This window comes from Octopus sinensis, linkage group LG2, assembly GCF_006345805.1.
Source record: "Octopus sinensis linkage group LG2, ASM634580v1, whole genome shotgun sequence".
Taxonomy (NCBI): Eukaryota; Metazoa; Mollusca; class Cephalopoda; order Octopoda; family Octopodidae; genus Octopus; species Octopus sinensis.
In genome coordinates, this window is record NC_042998.1 from 174,552,164 (window position 1) to 174,576,394 (window position 24,231).

Genomic DNA, 24,231 nt, shown 5'->3' on the forward strand with positions numbered 1-24,231 from the left:
TCAGTGGGGCGTGTGATGTTATGAGCCAGGCTGTGTTGTAAGGAAGGGCCGGGAGTGAGGGAGTATGCATGTGCTGTCTGAAGTGGAGCCTGTGGGTCCCACTAGAAGGGCCGCGGTGAGTATGCGGGGTCGGCGAAGCGCGAGCGGGCAGTTGGCAGTGGACAGCGTATGAGAGCAGACCTGTTAGACGGTACGGCGGCAGACAGAGCACGTGGACGTTGTGAGTGACCCTTCCAGATAGACAGGTAAGACTACCCCGTAATTCTCTCTCCATTTCCGTCTTTTCCTCCTTCACATCACAAAATCATTTAGAATCACCTTTCAACGCAGCCACTTAGAATACAAGCCAAAATCTACTTCTGCAATTAGCAGTTCTCCTCTCTCTCTCTCTCTCATCATTTCAAATCTTAACGGTAAAGACAAAATGACATACCGAAATTCGGAATTACGATTCGAGTAGCTTCTGCCGATAAGATATATATCACTAGCAGTACCCGTGGAAATTCCACGGTTATTTTGAAGATAGAATTGAATTCTGAAACATTTGATTCTTGAGATGATAATACTATGTCCATATAGATAGTAATCGAGGTTGCAATCCTAAGAAACGACATCTCTGACAGCTATTTTCTTACGTCTTGAACATCACACTGATTATACATACAGTAATACCTCGCTTTACGAAGATGGCTTTACAAGACCCCGGGTTTACGAGTTTTATTTTTCAAACACAAGATCTAAATTTTGAATGAAGTGGAAAACTTTCTACTACCATAACAAATGCTTCTGCATGTTACCGAGAACTTATAGAGAGCGAAAAGATGCTCTCGTAAACAGCAGTAGCTTTCTTCAACCGAATGCACGTCGTTGGTTGGTTGAAATTACCCAAATACGACAACTTTAACACGAAATAACTTCTAAACTACGATATTTTGTCAAAAACGTTCAGAGTAAACCGTATTCTACGTGAGAAATTCTACCAGTATTCGAAGTTTCAAACTGTTTAGTTTTAAAAAATTTATTAAAGAATCTGTGATTGAGATGGAATAGATCCCGTGAGTATGAAAAACACGTTCTTCAAAGACAAATTCAGCTCGCATCTGAGCGGAATTTATATCTTCATTCAAAGCATTTCACTAATCATCGTACTCATTTATTTAACGAACAAAAGTTACCTGTAAAGAACATTGCGGTAGAGCTAACGAGAGCTTCTCTACGCAGTTGCTCTTCAAGCTGAAAAATAGCAGTCAAATCTCCATCAAATTACACTGGCCAATGTAGTCCAAGATTTACGAAAAGATGGAAGATGTTACTACCTTTTCGAAAAAGTTCAGCAGTCATGTAGAGCTTCACTGTTTTTTTTGGCGGGGGGGTTTCATACTTTTCTCAGAGAAAAACTAAGAATTTGTGTTGATACTACTCTCATCAAATTAATTTTATATTATTTTTGGATTGTTTTCGTTTTCTTCCGACTACAAATTTTGATCTGAAAATTTTCAAAAAATGTATTTTTTATATAGATTTACATGCTGATGACGAATATCGCATTATTTTGGAAAATCTTTAAGAAATTAGAAGCATTTAAATTACGTAGTTTTAGTCAATGAATCTTAAACCACTCTCCTCACAGTGGAAGTCAACGCTGTTGGTAGTTATGGCAACTCAGCTCCATTAATTATTTTTGCCTTTGGGCACGAACACGCGAGTAGCCATTCTTTTGAAAAATTTCCATCAATTTTTCGACATCAATTAAGACGAAAATTAAGCGATGAATATTTTTGACTTTGACAGAAAATTAAGATGAAAATAAAACATTATGGCTACGTATACTGGAGATGTAGTAGAGAATTCCAAAGGTTGTGTCCGTAGGAAGAGGCACATGGTTGGAAGAGGAACTGAGGTTTTGCAAGGATGAACTAGGGATTGGTGCGACGGCAAAAGTAGATTCTAAAAAATATTTACGGGAGGACTGCGCAGACGATTTGCTCTGCAATCCAAAGAAGATCGGTGGTCCGGATAGAATTTCAGAAATAGGCGAAACAGTCTTTTCGAGAGGAAAGTACAACCGGGATGGGAAGCTACCCGAATATCGGGTTTGGGGCGGTGTGTGCCGCGAAACTCGAGGAGTTTTTCTTTTCGCTGTACATTCTTGAGATCGAAACACACTCGTACATTCTTCAATCAATTCTTCTGGGAACAACTATCTAGTGACATGTGGCGCGCATACTCACAAATTCCTAAGATACCTGGGCACCAATTTCACCATAGAACGGTGAACCATAGCATTGAGTTTGTAAATTCGGAAGACGGGGGCCCATATTCAACAAGTAGAAAGCACTAGGGTTATCTTAAGCGAGGGAATAAATGACGCTGTGGCACTCATCATTTTACAGTGGACCCGTATCTCTGCGAGTTTATGTGACTCCGCAGATTTGAAAACTATGATTTGTTTGAGAAGATAATATCATTGTTTTCGGCAATAATATTATCATTATTCTAATCTTTATATATAAAAGTGAAGTTGTGTGTCTGTCTCCTACGATTTAGATTCCTAACTACTCCCACATTTTGCGGTGCAGTGTAACCAAAAGCGGGTATCTTATAGCCGTGATTCATATCGAGCCCTTCTGGGTATTAGCGCGCGTCTACGATGAGTCTAGGATTTTAAAAAGAATTTACCATCAATTTTTCCCATTTTTAATGCATTTTTGGCATATATAAGGGAAGTAACTCTCTAAAAATTTATTATTAAATCTCAGAACGTAAAAAGCTACAGTAACCCCCCCCCTTTGTGGTTAGCCATATTGAGATGGCTATTATACTTTACATCTCTAAAAATGCTTATATAGTTATTTCCCTTACAAACCCGAGCAACGCCGGGCGATACTGCTAGTTGTATATAAATATAAATCTTTAAGTAGTTGGAAGAAAGCAAAAATGATGTTCATTTCCTTTCATTACACTCCATTTATAAAGAAGAAATATTCATTATTTCATCATTGTCTTCTTTCATTATTGGATTTCACCGCCTATCTCGGCAGCATGCCGCGTCTTTCGACCAGAGATGCGGAGTTCTGCGAAATACAGATAACAGTTGAAGACATATGGGACACGAAGACGAGCTGCACAAGGAAGAATTCACCGGGGATGGATGGTCGGAGTTTTATCTTCATACGCCAGACTTGTTCGGGGATCTCTTGGCAGATGTCTACCGCAACTGGCAACAGAACGGTAGAATACCCAGTGCTGTGAGCCGTGGCATGGTGGTACTGCTGAGAAAGGACCCGAACAAGGGGGGTCAAATAGATAATTTTAGGCCCATAACTCTATTGAACGCAGATAAGATTTTGGCCAAGGTGTTAGCCAACTGGTTGGCGCTCGTCATCAATAAACTGGTCGGTGACAGGTAGACATGCGTTATCCCGAACAGATCTATCTACGACTTCTGCCCTTGTGGCCAATAAAGAAACCATTATTTTGTTTAAAAGAAAAACTCATTTAGTTTACTTTCATGTCTATTTAAGACAATAAGCCTCCCTTGTTGTTTATTTGCTTTCATTAAATTCCTTTTTAAAAAGAAACAGTTTTGCCTGCGCTTGTGAGGACACGGGACTCATTTCATTGGCTAAAAATATATAACTTCAAATGCTTCTGTCTTATTTAAGAGGAAGCAAATTAGGTAAGTGGGACAAAATGAGTAATTTCTGGGGGAGGGGGTGTTATTTGCTTTGAAATTATTAACATTGCAAGAATTGTATGGTCATTTTCTACTGTTACGTACTTTGAGGGAGTAAAACTTGGTCAGCATAGTTATTGACGTTGAGTTTGGAACATAGTTAACTAACAAGTGCGTGTTTCTTTTTTATTTTCGATAAATTCTTCTTCAACATTGACCCGATTATAATTGAAGCTGAATAATTCTTGGTGTTTAACAAATCTAAAGTTTCTTCTCTCTGTTGGAGTCCAAGTCAATTTTTTCCCCACACTAATAACTAATTTGATCATTTCCAATATTCAAAGAAATACTTAAACTGGAGCAAAATGAGTAATGACTAATTTCAATATGGGTCTTTTTGCAAATGTAAAGAACTAAAAAAAAGCAAATTTACCTTAATTCGTAGTACTCATTTTGCCCCACCTAAATTTGTCTTTTGTATTCTCAGAGAAGAGAGATAATTTTCTGAAATAGTGTTCTGAATATGTTGCATTATTTTTAATGCATTTAGAGATCATTTGCTTAGCTGATGTAGTTTTTGCGAAATAGTGAACATCTGTAAAAAAATTTTCTTCTTTTTTCTTTTCGAAAAGTTAAAAATGCAGGAAATATAGCTCATTGTGCCCCAACCCACATTGTTTTTCCTTTTCGTTGTTTTATTTATACCCCACAATCTGAAATACTTGTAGTTTGCCTTCTCTTCATTGTACCTTTCACGATTAAAATTATACACTACAAGTGGATGTGTGAAAAACAAAATTAGAATTTTGAATGAAGTATCTATAAAACGATCATTTCAGTCGTTTAAAATGTAGAAAATAAGTGGATCTTTTCCTTTTGAACGGCACTTTGTAACGTAATTTCTAGTTAACTGTACACTTTTAAACTTCGTATACTGGTAGAATGTGTTTATAAGACATCATTTTTTTCTTGGCTTTATTGAGAAAATTCTATAGGTTGTAAGATATTTCGTATTTAATTTCGAGCATTTCGGCAATTTTAACCAATCGCTGGAGTCCATTTAGGTAAATAACATTCTGTGCATAATGAATATGTCCCTCCTTTAAGAAACAGATTGGGTTTATTTACATTTGTGAAGAAAAAAAGATACCCTTCCCCAACCCCAACCCTAAATCTAAAATAGATTGAAATGCAATAGATCGATACTAGGGCCATAATTATGGGTGACATTTTCATTTGACACCGCTAGAAAAAAATTCCATTTTCCGTTGCGGTGTCGTATGAAATTGTCACCAATAATTATGGCCCTAGTATCGATCTATCGCATTTCAATCTATTTTAGATTTAGGGTTAGTTAGGGTTAGGGTTAGAGTTGGGGTTAGAGTTAGGGTTAGGGCTGAGGGAAGGGTATCTTTTTTTCTTCACAAATGTAAATAAACCCAATCTGTTTCTTAAAGGAGGGACATATTCATTATGCACAGAATGTTATTTACCTAAATGGACTCCAGCGATCGGTTAAAATTGCCGAAATATCTTACAACCTATAGAATTTTCTCAATAAAGCCAAGAAAAAATGATGTTTTATAAACACATTCTACCAGCATACGAAGTTTAAAAGTGTTTAGTTAACTAGAAATTGTGTTGAAATGTGCCGTTCTAAAGGAAAAGATCCAAATAAGTTTTAATTGAAAAAAGTATATTGGGATCAAAAATAGCTTTCGTTTCCCTGTTTATCATTGTAAGTTCATCGTAGCAGCACTTTATTCCAAATAAAACGGTATGTATTATACTCTTTTACTTGTTTCAGTCATTTGACTGCGGCCATGCTGGAGCACCGCCTTTAATCGAGCAACTCGATCCCGGGACTTATTCTTTTGTAAGCCCAGTACTTATTCTATCGGTCTCTTTTACCGAAACGCTAAGTAACGGGGACATAAACACACCAGCATCGGTTATCAAGCAATGCTAGGGGGACAAACACAGACATAGAAACGCACACACGCATATATATATACATATATACGACGGGCTTCTTTCAGTTTCCGTCTACCAAATCCACTCACAAGGCTTTGGTCGGCCCGAGGCTATAGAAGAAGACACTTGCCCAAGGTGCCCCGCAGTGGGACTGAACCCGGAACCATGTGGTTGGTAAACAAGCTACTTACCACACAGCCACTCCTATATATATATATATATATATATATATATATATATATTTAAAAAAGGAGATGTGGAACACGAGTTGTGATATATAAAAAAAGGAAATGAAGAAAATGCTGACAAAATAATTAAAGTAAGGGAGAGTGTATTAATTAGGTGAAAGTTCTTTTTACCGGTTGCGCATTTGTTATGCTTATCAAAAGATATTTTTTAAAGAGATATAGAGTTCCTTTCTGATAGATAAGAGAAAAAAATCTTTAAAAAATATCTTTAGATAAGCATAACAAATGCGCAACCGGTAAAAAGAACTTTCACCTAATTAAATACACTCTCCCTTACTTTAATTATTTTGTCAGCATTTTCTTCATTTCCTTTTTTTATATATCACAACTCATGTTCCACATCTCCTTTTTTAAATATATATATATATATATAGTCTTGTGTGGGAGATAGAAAACTGGAGATCTTTTCCGTTTTCTTCCAACCACTTGGAGAAAATAAGAAATCAGAAATTACCAATTTTGTTCCAGCCACCCTTATATTATTTTGCTGGTGACGGAGACAGATGTTTAAAGAACATAGCTAAAAAAAACTTTTTTAAGGCTTTCGCATAAAATGTATGCCATGCGGCAATCATCGACGAGAAAATACTTTTTAGCCAGCAGTCGAGTGGTTAATAAACCCTTACTGGGTTAAGAAGTTACACTAGCTTTATTAAACGCGTAACAGCTCCAAATATGTTTTACATCTGCACTTAGAATATTAGATGCTAAGAACTCATGAAATCAAAGCTAAAAATGAATAAAGATTAAGCTTGATAAACATAACTATGACCAAAGTTGTTTCAACAAACTCCGTCTTTTTTTTATTTATTTCAGACAGTATTCTTTCATTCTATTACTTGTTCCTGTCATTTTGACTGCGGCCATGAATAAATCGGCCCCAGGAATGATCCTTTGTAAGCCTAGCACTTATTCTGTCGGTACGCTTTTGCCGAACCGCTAAGTTACGAGGATGTAAACACACCAACATAGGTGGAGACACACACACACATATATATATACGACGGGCTTCTTTCAGTTTCCGTCTACCAAATCCACTCACAAGGCTTTGGTCGGTCCGAGGCTATAGTAAAAGACATTTGCCCAAAGTGCGACGTAGTGGGACTGAATACGGAACCATGTGGTTGGTAAGCAAGCTTCTTACCACACAGTCACGCCTGCGCCTTATTAAAGTATACTAAAGGTAAATTTCTGTATTAACACCAGCGCAATTTTCACCAAGAAAAAAAAACTCGGATTTTTTTTCATGGAATCAAGTACCCTGACCTCCTAATATGCTGCAAATCCCTGTTTTTGGTTCGGAAAAAAATAATTGGAATTTTTTTTCGCTTAATGAATTCCTGTGACCTAATTATGCTACAAAACCCTTTTTGGGGTCCGAAAAACGGAGTGGGGTTAGGTGAAAGCCTCGGAAATTTCACCCCCGACCATCATCGATGTTTTCATCCGCACGATTTTCGCTAAGGAAAAAGAAATCGGATTTTTTTTTTTTTGCGTGAAATCAAGTACCCTGATTTCCTAATATGCTGCAAATCCCTTATTTAGGTTCGGAAAAAAAGGGGGCGTTCCCCCCCCCCCCACACACACTTTTTCGTGCGGGTGAAAAGATCAATGGGTGTGAGGTGAAATTTCCGAGGCCTCCACCTCACCTCACCCCATTTTTCGAACCCCAAAAATGGATTTTGTAGCATATTAGGTCACAGGAATTCATTCAAAGAAAAAAATTTTCCAATGATTCCGGGATGCCCCACCCCACTCGCCCTTCTTTTTTTTCCGAACCAAAATAAGGTGTTTGCAGCATATTAGGAGGTCAGGGCACTTGATTACACGCAAAAAATCCGAGTTTTTTTTTTTTTTCTTAGTGTAAATTGTGCGAATATTAATACAGAAATTTACCTTTTCTTATTGCTTCAATAGCAAAGAAGATAGCGCCATGTCAGCCCTGAACGAGCAAAGCTATAAAAGACCATCCTATTTTTCTTTTAGAGTATCTCGGAATATGTTAACCTCTGTGTCGTTCCATTTCTAAAACCGTAGGACAATGATTCTCAATTCGTGGAGTGCTTCACATGGAAAGTTTTTAAATAATTGTTATCAAATAAAATAAAAGGAAAGTTAAATGCTTAAGAAAAATCTCTTTCTTACTTTTCAAAACGCTCAAATACAGTAATAGTTGATTATTTTCTGCTGTTTTAAAGCCTTTTTTTCGAGAAGCGGGTGGCAAGACACGATTCATCATCAGGCAAATTGCATTACTGAAAATAGCCTCAAGGTAATTTTTCGTCAGGTCTGCAACTCAGAAATTTCTGGGAGTCGCAGTTTGGCTATGACTGAAAAATGTTTTACGTTTTTTTGGGTTTTTTTTTATCTGCGGCACACCGTTTGAAAACCATTGCAAAGGAAGTATGATTTGAGACATTTGGCTTCTATTTCTAGCATAACGAGTACTCACATAAGGTTCTATTTTAATAAAGAAGTGTTTTTGGGTGCGAGAAAATTGTGAAGGTAACTTTTTAATTAACTCTTCTGGATAGTAAACATTAGTTAATCAGTTAGCTGTGCATGACAAGTTAAAGCCTTCCAGCTGCACCTAATATGCAGGTAATTAAACGGAATTATTTTTCTATTTCTAGTATTTTTCCTCGTTTAGCGTTTAGATGCGAACAATTACCGTGTAAAACGTATTTCGAGGTTAAAAAAAAAAACAATGGTCACTTAATAATTATTAATTTAGTAACGGGAAACAATTTCTTAAAGAATGAAGCAAATAAAAAGAGAAAACTATCAATCTTTTTAATAATCTCATTCATTTAGGAAAAGATTATTAGAAAAGTTTCCCCGCGAGATGTCATAGGTTAGAGGACACACTTTATAACTTCTCCCTGGAAGAGTTCAAATTTCAAGTGGAGATTATGAAAGGTGGCTTAACTGAATATTGAGTGGAGGGTTTTGGAATACAGATTCGAACTATGTGGGAAGAAAATGTCAAATATTTACAATCTGTTGAATAAAAACCATTCCATATTGAAGATCGGTCATAAAACGAGACAACTAAATAAACCCACCGAATTGTGTATATAAGGAAAAAAATTTTTAACAAATCTGCGAAAAATAATTTGAAATAATGGAAAAAAAGATACCATTTTACTGATGTATAAACCTTTACTTTCTTTCTAAACAAGTTTGATGATTATGTTGGTGATAGGAATGGTTGACAGACAAAAATAGTTAAAACAAACTAAAAACCAAAGTCGACAAATATGTTCCATCAAGTGCAAGTAATCTTCACAGTGGACAATATTCTCGAATAATGTTACCTCCAGAATTTGAAACAGGTCTTAAATAACCGCTGTTGCCAGAAAGCCATTCTATATATTCTGCTTGTGTTGATGAATCAAATGGTGAGGAGAGAGTTTCTGTCAGTATTTGGTCAGTGGTGTCGTTGGCTCCATTGAAAATTCCGCTCCAACAGAACAGGTACATGGAGAGTAATTGAATATCCTGCTCATTATCAAACTCGTTCTTAATGTAAGAGGAGAGGATATCTCTCAGTTGTAGTTTTTTCATTAAACGCTGTCTACTTGACTCCATTTCTGATTGCTCGAACTTGCCATGCTTTGAGTCTAATTTCGAAACAGCTTCATTGTTAATCTTTGACCGTCTATTTCGAGTTTCTCGTTGCTTTTCACAATGTCCCACATTAGTTAGTTTTCCTTCTTCCAGACTGTTATTGTTTTTATTCAGTGCCGCATGGAAATCGGGGGGTAATTCCTCGGAATAATCAAATTCATCAGGGTCCCTCTTTAGTTTCAGAGATCTTCGGCTAACACGTTGACCGAAGCCGCATTTATAAAAAGGTATGGTTTTCCGCCTGGTCTTTATATTGGCTAATAAATCCTGCCGGCCTCTGCGAAAGTAAGGGTGACTGAATGAAAAAACACCTCTAGAAGACACATGCCAGCCAAAACTATATTCGCGGAAAAGACGCCTCAGGTTAGTAAACTGTGGAATTTGAACAAAGCCTGGATACAAGTCCATTACTAAAGCTTCATAATTTTTAGGTCCAGGATTTTCTTCAATTAAGGAATTTGAAGCATTTTGTTGTGTAGGAAAGCCTAGTGATATTCTTACGCCATTACTGTCCCACCGAAGAATACGGCCGTCCTCAACTACTGCATAAAGCTTCTCTGGAAATTTGTCACCACGCTGGAGATAAAGGCGGGCCTTTTGCTTTCTTTCTGGATTCATTTTGACTTGTTGTAATTTAGTTGGCAAACATATATATTGTTTTGTGATTCTTTTTCCGTATACTACATAGCAACATAGTGCAGCGAAACACGAGTCTCGCTGAACGCATGTCCGTTAGTTCTTTGCTCGTGGGGTTTTCACGAGTAAACCGGATGTTAGCCATGTGACTGCGTTTCAGAAGTAGAACTCAACACTTTTTAATATATGTATCGTCAAACACAAGACAAATCTATGAATAAATCTATGGATGTACAAGGCCATTTTTCATCAGTATTTTGTCTCACTGTAATTAATCTCTTAATAGAACGAAATACCTCTATTTCTTTATTACCCACAAGGAGCTAAACACAGAGAGGACAAACAAGGACATACATTGGTATTAAGTCGATTACATCGACCTCAGTGCGTAACTGGTACTTAATTTATCGACCCCGAAAGGATGAAAGGCAAAGTCGACCTCGGCGGAATTTGAACTCACAACGTAACGCAGACGAAATACCGCTAAGCTAAAAACGAACACCACATGTTTGAAGTCCTCAAGTGTCGGATAGCAAAGACGTTGCAGGTAAAGAATACGGTGTTTATGGTTAGGCCGAAAAAGGGGTTTTATGCGTATTCTTTTCCTCCGCCGCAAAGAGAATGTGATCAAGGCTTGAACAGTGAACAGTGGAAGTTAAATTAAACTTTCATGCTAGACATTCTTATATCTATATTTACGGATATATTCATCGGCTATTTCCTAGCTTCTTAAATCTGGTCGTAAGAACTTTTTTTAAATGGGCCATCTAACGAAAAATCGATCTCTCAAATGTTTGAACAAAATGGAAATGGAATGTTGTAGTGTCCATGCCTGTACTAATGACCTCAGTATGTTGAAACAACAAAAGGTAAAAACTGACTATCCTCTTTTTTGGCAGAAACGTTAGCACGCCGGGCGAAATGCGTAGCCGCATTTCGTCTGCCGTTACGTTGTGAGTTCACATTCCGCCGAGGTCGACTTTGCTTTCATCCTTTCGGGGTCGATAAATTAAGTACCAGTTACGCATAGGGGTCTATGTAATTGACTTAATCCCTTTGTCTGTCCCCTCTATGTTTAGCCCCTTGTGGGCAATAAAGAAATATATCCTCTTTTATTCTATGAGGTTCGATAATTAAAAATATGGAGAGAATCTGAAAATTTTTATGTAAGGTTAAATCACTTTAATTCCACTAAGCTTTTGGTAGTAAATGTACACTAGAATTTTCGTTGCCAACAGCATTTTCAAGATCGCTTGTAAATGAAAAAAAATATTGTCTTGCTTGTCACATTGAACTCCATGTGAATCATCACAGCATGTCAGAGTGTGTAGCGCGGTCATTGATTAGGAAGAGACATTGTATAAACAATATCGTTTATGCGTCCACTTGTCTCCGTTTTCTTGCGATAGAACGTTCGGCGCTTTTAGCATATCGAAAATTTATATCAAGGCAAATCAGTATATCAAGCTACCTGCCGAAAATCTGGACCGTTCGCCTAACGTGACTGATGTTGCATTTATCTATAGCAAAATCAGTCAACTCTTACAGTCCTAAAGTCCTAATTAAACAGACCCATGATCAAAGGCATTCAAACTGTAACTATCTTCTTACTCCTAGATATATTGTGCCCAGAAACACCTAATATAAGATGTCCTTTTTACGTAGGACACTAGAGAGAAATTTGGCTCCTTTTTGTTGTTGTTGTTGTTGTTGTTTTGTAGATCGGACGAACTTGTAGATGCTACCATTGATTTATCTCTGATGCAAATATTTAGATACATTCCCTCAATACTACTACTAAGTGCAAAAGAACAGCTACCGTCGTGCTCGGCTGAGTCCACCACCAGAAATTACATTCCTTTAGAAATCAACTGGACAGTGGAGAGAGAGGATATCTCCGGACTGTCACACTGCACTCCATGTGAATCATCACATTATGTCGGAGTGTGCAGTGCGGTCCTTGGTTAGGAAGAGACATTGTATATCAGGAACAACAAATGTGAACTGTAAAAACCATAGGATATATAAAATATCTAATTTGACATAATATTCACACCTTTACATCTTTTATTGCTGTGTAATGCTAAGTAATTCATTCCAACAGTAACTTGAAAATTTGCCATTCCCCTAAATGTCTGGCTATGTGCCTATGTTAGAAACTATTTAATAGGACATAAAAACAGAATCTTCTTTATTGTAATAAATTCAAATTAATTATACTTACATTTTACGATTTAAACTATACTTTGAGAGATACTAGCTTTGATACCAACTATTGATGTTTATGTAATTGGAAGCTGATAGGTGATTTAACATTAGAACATTAATCTGAGGACTTTGGTTAAGCTGCATCTAATAATTTTTTCATGATCACTAATTGCTACAGTTAACTCTATTTTAGGTGGTGGTAGAAAGGGTCATGTTAATAGCAATCATGATAATGGTAGCAGTGTTTGGAATCGTAGTGGTGATGATAGTTGGCAAGATCAGAATGATAATATCAGTAATTAGAATGCCAGTGAGTTGCTGTGATCAGTACATTACAGCATGTCACAGTTCTAGTCAGTAGTTGCAACAGTGAGGTGATTTGGTTGGCTTTGAACAAAACTGTAGCAGTAGGTGTGGCACAGATTAGATCAGACAGGCAACTTTTTATGCAAAGTGGGCTCCATGAGATATGTCTTACCTGCAGGTGAGTTACACTACTAAAAATTCAAGGTAATTTTTTTATTAGGGATGCTATTCAGAAAGTCCCACAGATTGTCTGTGACTGTGTTAGCTATTGCCAACCAGTTTTGATACAGAAAATATCTTGTATAGTATTTTGTTTTTGGCAATGTCAGTGTACCTTACAGCTGGAGTAACTAAGATCACTTTTGGTTCAGCTGGACTTTCAGAGCACGTGGTCAATTCTGATACAAGTTTCTCACAAAGATTTGCTGAAACAACAGTCTACTGGATAGGGTGTTGGGGTACCAGTGTGAAATTCAATGCAGGATTTTTGTTACTGCTATGAAGCCCTAATGATCTCTGATCAAACAAAAGTATGATCAAAAGCATTCCAGCCATGACTATCTCATCTTGTTTCTATTATTCTGCATCCAGGTCTATATTCCATTTTTTAAAAGAAAAGTCTATAATTATCTTCTGCTGTGTCTGGGGAGAGTCATTTTCTTTTTGTGCTTTATAATGTAACACACTCACCAATAAAATTTCCACTTTTTTCTTATTATAAGGCACAAAAAGAAAATGACTCTCCCAAGACCCAACAGAATATGCTTCAACACACGAACTCATATAAAGAATCTTGCAAACCAAATCCAAAAACGAAAAATCTATATTATCTGTTGTGCTCCTTTTTACCATTTCAGTAAGGTGACTTAATAATTTGGCTGATATTTGTAGAATGTTGATGTGCCTTGTAAATGCAGCTTGGCTACCATGAATAAGTAATGCACAGGTGTCTATTTAAAAGAATATATTTTTTGTTAAAACTTGTGCTTAATCCAGAAGCCAATTCAGTCCACTGTCTGTTTATAAAAAAAAAAAAATATCACCTTTTACCTTCCATTTGGCTTGTTACTATCATCGTTTTAACATCCACTTTTCCATACTTGCTTGCATCAGATGAAGTTTGCGACAGATCTTTTATAGTTGATTGCATTTCCTGTCACCAACCACCATTTGTTTCCAAACAAGGTAATATTTCCCTATGGTCACATGTTTCCACAGAATATTGGAAATAAATGATACTGCTTGTGTGACAGTAACACAAGGAGAAACAAGCATACATATACACACACCCAATGGGATTCTTTCAGTTTCCATCTACCAAATCCACTCACACGGTCAGTCCAGGGATATAGAAGACAATTCCCTAGGTGCCATGCAGTGGTACTGAACCCAAGACTATGTGGTTGGGAAGCAAACTTCTTAATCACATAGCCATCCTTACATCTACAGATACAAATTCATTTTAATTAACCTATTAATGATCTTAAAAAATAAAAATAACAAAACATTGTTATTCTTTTAGTGTGTGGAGTGGATGTAAAACTTCCAGTCAGAAAAATCTGCAACCAGTTTCAAATCTTTATAGGATCCCAAAAACAGGTCTCAGAAAAAAAAAGATTTGGATCTTTTCGGTTTGAATGGCAGTTTTTTAAAATAATTTCCACGTAACTAAACACTTTTAAACTTCATATACTGGTAGTATGTATTTATAAAACATTTTTCTCTTGGCTTTATTGAGAAAATTCTATAGTTTATAAAATATTTGTTGTTTTTTTCTTCAATTTCTGCAATTTCAACCAATCAATGACGTCTACTGAGGTGAAAACATTCTGTGCCGTATGAATATGTCCCTCGTTTAAGAAACGGATTGGGTTTATTTACATTTGTGAAGAAAAAAAGATACCCTTCCCCCCACCCCTAACCCTAAAACAGATTGAAATGCAATAGATCGATACTAGGGTCATAATTATGGGTGACAATTTCATATGACACCGCTAGAAAAAAATTGCCGTTCAAACCGAAAAGATCCAAAGATTTTTAGTTTTTGCCATAAATATTTTAACCAGAAGCTATATTACAAATCTAAAGCCCGTCACTTAGCAGTTCGGCAAAAGAGACTGATAGAATAAGTACTGGGCTTACAAAGAATAAGTCCCGGGGTCGATTTGCTCGACTAAAAGGCAGTGCTCCAGCATGGCCGCAGTCAAATGACTGAAACAAGTAAAAGAGAGAGAGTAAACCAATGTGCTTTTTCTTTTTTAAGAACAGAGTAGCTCAAAAGATTTGGCTATTTTTACCTCTGGGAAATCAGTGCCTTAAGAAATAACAAAACAGACTGGATAGAGGAGAAAATGCAACAGGCCCAGACTGTTGCCCATACAATAAGGAGCCTCTACATAATCAATTGGCATGCTAGAAATAGCAGCTGAATCATCCTTAAATCATACTTTCTTTAATAGAAATGTAAGTACACATTGAACAATGTAGCCGTAGATATACAAAAGACTGGATAGTCACAATGGTAACACTCTTTAAATTTTAGGTTCATTTAACTGGACTTCACTTGGAACAACTATTGTAGGAACAGTGTAGTTTTCAAATTGGCAGAGACTAAATATAGCTAGAGTACTGGCACTACAGATCTCATTAAGTTGCTCAGCCAACTACCTTTGTGCTATAGTTATCAAATAGAATACGCTACATCTACATGGCATCAAATCATCTTGAAATAAATTGATATTTGTCTCAACATACTTCCTTTACTTCTTCCTCCTTTTCAGATGTATTTTTAGTGAGATCAAGTAATTAGAATGCAGATTTAAATAATAATAATAATAATGAAATTATTGTATACAGTGCTCAGGTGCACCACAACTTGTCAAAAGTGCGTATAAGCATATGCAGTAATGTACAAATGTCTGGAAAGTGAACAGTGTATGAGTCAGATACATGCTTGCGTGTGTATGGAGGGGAGAAAATCAGGTGTAGTGTTGGCAAATCTCAGGAAGCATGGAAGTTTTGAAGGATGCAGTGCTCCGACAACTAACAACTGATGCCGGTAGTTTGTTCCATGCTTCAGCAAATCTTAGCATGAAAAAATGTTTCCGAAAGTCATGGGAGCTGTGTTGTTTTCTGACTTTGTAAACATGTCCACGGGTGTTAGACAGGTGGAATTTGAAAAGGTGCTCAGAGTTATTGTTTGTAAGATGGTTAATAATTTTATGGATGTCTGCCAAGTCAGCTGCCAGACGTCGGAGTTTCAATGTGTCCATGCCCAGGGAAGTAAGGCGTTCAGAATATGGCAAATACCTGATGGAAGGTATTCTCGTGGTTGCACATCGCTGAACGGCTTCCAGACGATTAATATCCTGGGCAAGATAGGGGTTCCAGACCGGTGATGCAAATTCCAGGTGAGGTCGCACCATTTATCTGCCAAAGAATTAATGGTTTGTATTTATTGAACAAGGGATGCTAAATTTCCTTGTAAAAATACTTCATAAGAATTCACTCCACCAACAGGTTATGGTCCAATCCACTGTTGAAAGAATTGAAGGCTATATATTTATTTCTTTATACTTCGAACAACTGTGTAAATAAGGATATATGCTGTAGAATTAGTCGAAGTATAACTTGTATTTTATCAATATAGGAATGAAAGACAGGTTTGACTGACAAGTTTTGAAATAAAAACCACAAAGAACAAAACTAAATATTGTTTTGTTTGATTCTCTACAATCTCTATTTCAACAGGCCTTTAAAAAAATCTGTATAATTAAGTGAATTGTTAGCTTACTGTGCTGAGTTCAAATCAAGTCACACAACTTTAAAAGGCAATACAAAACCAGGGCTATCTTTGACATTGCTGGCCCAGAAGTCAATTTAATTTTATCAGATATTTATGAATGTCTTTAACCCTTTCGTTACTAAACTGGCTCTGGTTCTGAGTACAAATGTCTTGTTTTCATTTTGAATTAAAATCTTCCACCAAACCCTAGTCACAATTTCTGTTCCTAACACTAGCTGAATGATAATTAAGTTATTTTACTAAATTCTTTGTTATAGTTAAAGTAATTGAAAGAAACACAGAGCATTTCAAAATACAGTAACAAAAGGGTTAAGTAAGAAAAATTAAACAATTGACTGTTACATATGATTAGAAAATGGATTTTAATGTTCTTCAATATTTATTTGGCTTGTGAGCATTTGACCAGGAGTTGAGACGTATGGCATTCAATTCTCTGTGGCGGTTACTTAGCCACTGTTTGAAAGGCAGTAAACTAGCAGAATCGTTAGCACACCAAGCAAGATGCTAAGCAGTATGTCATCCATCTTTATGTCCTGATTTCAAATTCTGCTGAGGTTAACTTTGCCTTTCATCCCTTTTGAGGGGAGAGGAGTCAATGAAATAAAGTACTAGCTGAAATACTGGAATCAATGTAATTGACTTACCCCTACCCCAATATTTATTTGGCTTATTCCATTATTTGTACTGTGATGATTGTTCAACAGGTTAACATAAAAAGAAACCAGTCATTAGGTTCCAAATTCCTAGGTAATTGGAGTTCTGACTTTTTTTTTTTATATGAAATTATTTCTTACATGTGGTCTCCTCATGTAAGAGTTATTATAGGCATGTATTTCTCAAAGGAATAAATAGTTCTAGCTTGTTATAAATTTTCTGACCAGGTTCTTTTATACTTACATTGTACAACATAAAAATAAAAGAAACAAACTAGTTAGAGGGTATGTATGGTTATTTAAGTCCCTAAAAATTACAGCCAAATTTCCTTTGAATCATACTTAGCCATCTTAAAGAGATTGGATTAATGTAGTCCTGTATACACCAAAGATAAGTACAACAAACATTTTTAATCATAGGTCTGCCTTATAACTAAACAAAAGCAACAATAAGATTAGTGGTAATGGTATAAAACTGAACTAAAAACAATGTTTTTAGCATCATCTTTTACAGTACCTAAGGAAGAATTATTTTATTCCTACAGAGTTCCAGATGCACAACAGCAATATGTTGGAATTGATCTAGTCAACTATATCACTCCTAGACTTTTTGAAAGAGTTATGTAATTACGTAATATACTAATAAAATGGTGAAATTAGCTGGTAGAACACAGACTTTATTCCTAACACCCTTTCTCAGTTCAAATTTTGAATATACACAACTTGGCTTTCATTCCCTTAGAATTGAGAAACACATTAGCTTTTATTAATCTATGTTATCAATACATAGTTTGGTTTGTTTTAAAATAGCACAAGTAAATTTTGGAAGAGTCATGTTGAGCATTGATATCAGTATATTTCATGTACCGATTTTCATCAACTCAGAAGGGGAGTGGAGCAAGGTGACTTGAATAAAATTGGAACTCCCTGTCCAATTTTTTTTTTTTTTTTAATTAAGGCTGACCACATGAAAAATGGGATCTTTTCGGTTTGACCGGCAGTTTTTAACAATTTCTAGGTAACTAAACACTTTTAAACTTCGTATACTGGTAGAATGTGTTTATAAAACATCTTTTTCTCTTAGCTTTATTAAGAAAATTCTATAGTTTGTAAGATATTTGTTGTTGTTTTTCTTCAATTTCTGCAATTTCAACCAATCAATGACGTCTATTGAGGTGAAAACTTTCTGTGCCGTATGAATATGTCCCTCGTTTAAGAAACAGATTGGGTTTATTTACATTTCTGAAGAAAAAAAATACCCTTCCCCCCACCCCTGACCCTATGCAATAGATCAATACTAGGGTCATAATTATGGGTGACAATTTCATATGACACCGCTAGAAAAAACTGCCACTCAAACCGAAAAGATCCGAAAAATGTAAGTAAAGTCATCATTGTTCAAGGAATTCTACAATATAAGCATTCCAGCCATGACCAGTTTATTTTATCTTCAGACAATGCAGTTGAAGACATTATCCAAGAGGGAAAGGCATTGTTGGTAGGAAGCATTTAGTTAATATTTCGGATCTTTTCTGTTTGATGGACGGAATTTTCTAATTAACTAAACAATTTGAAACTTCGTATACTGGTAGAATGAACAGTTTTAGTAACTATAATGAGACTTTCTTATTGGTAATATTACACTGAAAATAAAGGTTCTTTTCCAATCACTAAAATACATATCGATAACATACTGAGGTTGACTTAACTGAATTTTTCAATCACATTCTTCATGTGGTCATTTTAACAAAAAAAAAAAAAAATGAATAATTAAACTGGACAAAGCAGTTCAAATTTTGCTTCAGTCAACTTTGCCTTCTTAACTCAAATTGATAAAACGGGTAGCTGAAATATACTGCTATCAATGTCCTTTACCTCAGTTCCTCCCTTACAAAACCAATTAAAATCGGATTTTATTACAAGCCACAAGGGCCAAACACAGAGGGGACAAAAAACATGAAAAGACGAATGGGATGAAATAATTATAATGAAAATGATTTGAAAAAAACATCTTGGCCCCACTCCAAGATGTCTACGAGATTTTCTCTTTTTTAAACTTTAAGAAAACTTTTACAAATCTTTGCACTTTTTTTTTTAAGCAAAGAGTTTAAAAGATTTACCAAAGTCTATTCGCAGTCTTCAAAACAAATGTCACTCACCATTTTATCCTTTCTTTTATCTCCTTGTACGCCATCACCGGAGCGCGAGGTTTGATGTCCACCTCCGGCCCCAGTGGATTTACGGCTGAAGGGAACGCCTCCTTTAATGAACTGTACTTCACTTCGTCAGTCAAGATACATTTCATATCTTTGTCATACCCTTCTAGATTTATTTTCACAATTCCTTTCAATTTCGCAATTTTTCTATTTTTAGTGTTGTCCTAAACATTACTAGTAAAATTTTATTTCTGTTTCTGTCCTGTGTGTCTGTTCTGTGTTTTTGTTTTTACGATTCTGTGTTTGTGCTTTTTTGAGACTTATCTGAATGTTTGTGTATTTCGTTAGTACGTCTGTGCTTTTCAGTTTCTGTAATTCTGGTTTTTCTAGTGTCTGTTTGTATATATTTCTGCGTCTCTGCCTGTCTTCGTGTTTATGTGTGTGGGTCTGAATTTTTGTACGCTAAGAAGTCTGTATGTTTGTCTAGCACGGCCCCGTCTGTGTCATTTTTAATTGGAGATCCTATTGGTGTACTCTTTTTACTTAACATTGCTGACTGGTCTGTTTTTGTTCCATTGTCGTTGGCGACCTCTTCCTCTCTTTTCCTCGATTTTACCGCCACGAAATCTTGTTCCATCGGCTGTTCCTCCTCTCTTTCCTTTTCAGGATTTTCAGTTTCTGCTATTTCATTCACTGTCCTCGGGCACTTCCTTTTTAAGTGCCCCTTTTCGCCGCACTCGTAATGCTTCAATCCCGTACCCCTACCAATTCATTAGTTGGGTTCGATTCATCAATATTATCTTCAATTTCTCATTGTTTCTATCTTTATCATCCGAAAAACTTCCTGTAATAATCCATTCAGGATCAATGCGTGGTGGGATCCTGCCCACCCTAACTGTACACGTCCGTCAAAATTGTATGTTATTGTTCTGTTCGCCATTTTCAATTTTTCTCCCTCTGGTAGGGTTAACTTGATATTCGACCCCCCCCCCCTCTCTCCTCACCATGTTTTTATATTTCTTGTACAGCTCTTCCTTACCACGCCACAATTCCTGCTTCAGCACCCTCGGGCCGACAGAAGTTCGGCTCTTCGTTGCCGCGGTATAACTTCCTCACATCACCGACAATTCACCACCACCAAACACTGATGGCTTTACACAAAAATTGCTGCAAGCAGTACCAAAAACAACAACTGTTTACACAAAAGACTTATAGCAAAAATGAAAGACACGCACCTCAAAAAAAGGAGACAAACATAATTAAAATCTTATTTCTTTATTGCCCATAAGGGGACAACACAAAAACGTGTGGGGACACACAACACGAAAAAATACGATAAAATATGAAAATGCTAATGAAAACGATGCTTGCCCCACGTCAAGCAGCATCACTTACTTCCATTTTTTCTTTTAAATCTCGAGTCTTTCAGTATATCTATACCGTATTCTTCCTTTAGCTCCTTGTATGTCACATTGTCCTGTATTTTATTAATATCCACGCTTATTCTCCGGCATTCCTGTCCTTTCTTAAATTTAGTTATTTTTTCTTTTTGTTTTTCTGACACCAGTATACTATATTCGTGCACTCCTGTAATTCTACAAACTTTACATTTTTCCACGTTGTTATGAAGTTCCTCATCTATATCCTCCGTAATTGCACAAGCACAGCATATCACACTGGGAGGGGTATTTTGTACATTCTGTGGTAACTGTTTTTCTTTTTCTCTGTGTAGGAGGGGAATGGGGGTTTGGTGTCTGCCGAGTTAGGGTGGGTTTAAGAGGGCATGGGTTGGGGTTCCTGTTCATCTAGACTTATTTTTTTTCCCTTTTCTCTGCTTCACCACCTTCCATATTTCTTCCTACTTCTTTGCTATTTCTTCCACCTTCTCTAGTTCTTCCGTTTTTCCTCCTGGTTTTCTTTTTCTCAGGGCAATCTGCTCTGATGTGGCCTTTTTGGAAACATTTGTAGCAGCGAGGGATTCTACCCTCCACTCATACTCTCAACACCACTTCACATATCGTTATGGTCGACCGTTTTTTCCAAATATTTCGTAGCGCACTGAATTATGATTTCAAGAGCCTTACCTTGCCAGTTCGTGGCCTGGATGACTGTCACTTCCTCTTCGCTTGTCAGAAACACTGCTGCAGCCACCCAAGTCACGTTTATTTCCTGGGGAATTCCTTCCATCTTGACTCTGGCAGTCCTCCCCAAGTACGTTGGAAGGAGGACTGCTTTGTCTGTCTTCAGGAGTGTTACTCAGTGTTCCCTTGCTTTCTTGATGCTTTTGAAATGAACGCTCACTGTTCCGAAACGGCTTCCTCTGGCAAGGTTAGTTATATCTCGCCAAATTGGCCTCAATGCTTTCTCGATTACTTCTGTTGAGTCTAAAGTGATCTTTTCTTCCGCTGAGTACACCTTGTAGACAATGACCTCTCCATTTTTACCTCGGGCGGTGACAATTTAACATCGCCACCATCCCTATCCACCAGGTTTTCGAACCGTCTCAGATTCTTCACATTTACCTCCTTTTTACGAATTTCTGTGGCTTCCGCGAAGGTCTTTCAGTCCAAATGCCTATCCATTTTCTTTACAGCTCTCACGAGCTCCTCTTCCAATGACGACAATTCGCTGATATCTGAATAAACAGAGTTAATTGAGGAATACCCTGCCATCTCTCACAGAGAGAAAGCACAATTGAACTGCTGATAAGCAGCAAAATAAGATTACACTTTAAAACTTGTGTGTTGATATGCAAATTTTATTTCCTAGTCAAAATATTTAAATGAGAAAGAAGCTGCATTATTTTCCTTTTTTATATCTAGAGTGCTTATTACTTTTAATAATTTCTTTTCTGGAGATTCAGTGTGTGTACTGCACCTAAAAATAGTAAATTTTTACTTTCCATCCATTTTAAATTACTGAACATTCGGGACGTAAGAGAACAAAACTAAAATTAATTCTCAATGAATGACCTTCAAGATTTTTACAAAGATTTCTCTTGTGAATACTCTTTTATCTTACCACCAATGTATAACTCGCCAAGTTTAGATATACCTTCCATATCAGGCAAGTATTTTTACAATACATTATTGCTAAGGAAATAAATTTGTTTTAAAATAATAACCTGCATTGTTTTTATGTTCTATGTTGAAGATAATTTTAATTATATCTTTAATATAAGTCTTTTGAATTTTGTTTTTTCAAAATACTTTTAACCAAGGTTGTTTTTTTTTTATCAGGAATGAAATTTTTTTTAAATTTTGTTACATACCGAAGTTGGCTATTTTTCTTTTCTTTTTACCATTACTAAAATTAAAGTAAATATCTGTGTATTGTTTTAAATATATTTCACGTTATGAGGTTTTGTTTAATGTTCTTCATATATTAACTTAAAATAAAGTAGATCATTCTTCAATTAATTTCTGAAAATAGAATTCAATTCCGAATTAATTGAAATCAATTATTTACTAGAAATTTTGCTTATTTTATCCTAATTTTCATATCAATAAAGTTACAAGATTACATCTAGTCAATTTCAATGGTTATCTTTTTAAATTATACCTCAATCTAAATTTATTCAAAGTGAATAACTTATTTTGATACCGTTTCATTTATAGCATCAAATTTTCATAAAGAATTTTATCTTCATTTTTTTTTTTTTTTTTTTACAGACTCTAACATATCAGGATCGAATTCAAATAGTAATTTTGATGATGGAACATTTTACCATAACCCAGATAGCAGTTTGCCAGAGTCCTCACACAAAAATCACATCAATGCTGTTAAAGAAAGAGTCAAGTCTTCCTATAGAACCAATATAGACAAAGATAATTTTTCCAATATTTTAAAACAAAATAGCATTCAAAAAGAGCTAATTGAAGAAGTCAGTCCTAGTTTACAACCTGGATTACTAGAAATTCCAAAATCCAATACATTTGATCCTTCAAACAATTTTAAGAATCAATCTGAAAAATATTCTGCCACCCATAGCTTGTATGCCCATCAAAACCCACTTAAAAATTCATTTCATCCTGTGACAGCAAAAACAACAAATTCCCAAATAACAAACACCAATCCAGTCTTAATGTCAGACTCTGAAAAATGTACTGCATTAGATTCTGTGGAAGTACTGGTTAGTAATCTTGACTATAACATTAGTCCAAGAGAGTGGAAAGAAATTCTCTCTTCAACTTTTCGAGCTGCAGTTATGGTAAGATTTCCATAAATTATTATTCTTAGTTCTTTATAGCAACATAGATGCTTAGTGGATGGATGGTTATGTTCATATGTATATGTATCGTTCAACCACGGTAGTGATTGAATTTATTTTTTAAGTTCACCATTTCGTCAATCGCAGCAGCTACCAAGCTTCACCACTAATTCAGTTCTCAACTAAATTGCAAACTTAGTTTTAAAGAGGACACTTCCTCAACTACACTTTGGCATAGTTTGAGGTTTGGTTCTGTAGAAAAAAAGTTACATTAAAATATCTGCGACCTCAAGGGGCGGGGCGCAGTAAGAAAGATATTCATCTTCAATTAACATAAATTTTTTAATTTTAAATTAAAAGTATACTTTGCTTAAATGATAGGAAAATGCATGAAAAATTCAGAATCGTTAGTCACATTGAACAAAAATTAGTAGAAAAACAGTTATGATGTAAAATGTTATGAAACTTAATGTCAGTAAGGGAGTAATGCTTAAGCAATAACAATAAAGAATATATTTCTAAAATGAATATTTACATTCTAAGGTAGCAAGCTGGCAGAAATGTTAGCGCACCGGACAAAATGTGTAGCGGTATTTCGCCTGCCATTACGTTCTGAGTTCAAATTCCGCCAAGGTCGACTTTGCCTTTCATTCTTTCAGGGGTCGATAAATTAACAGTTACGCACTGGCGTCGATGTAATTGACTTAATCCATTTGTCCTCTCTGTGTT

At 36.0% G+C, this 24,231-nt stretch overlaps 1 protein-coding gene across 6 annotated transcripts in view; it reads left to right on the plus strand.

The window, feature by feature from the left end:
• The first annotated feature begins 8,166 nt into the window (after positions 1–8,166).
• Positions 8,167–24,231, plus strand: part of LOC115226762 (meiosis regulator and mRNA stability factor 1-like) — a 60,288-nt gene continuing 44,223 nt past the window's right edge. The window contains exons 1-4 of one of the 6 annotated variants that reach the window (XM_036500445.1): positions 8,167–8,180; positions 12,566–12,713; positions 12,784–12,856; positions 22,964–23,502. In XM_036500445.1, coding sequence (XP_036356338.1) covers positions 12,835–12,856; positions 22,964–23,502 — 561 coding nt within the window. In that variant the 5' untranslated portion in view covers positions 8,167–8,180; positions 12,566–12,713; positions 12,784–12,834. Of the gene's footprint in view, positions 8,181–10,253; positions 10,413–12,565; positions 12,714–12,783; positions 12,857–22,114; positions 22,359–22,963; positions 23,503–24,231 lie in introns of those variants that run through there. The other 5 variants (XM_036500441.1, XM_036500443.1, XM_036500444.1 and 2 more) reach the window with 5 other exon arrangements.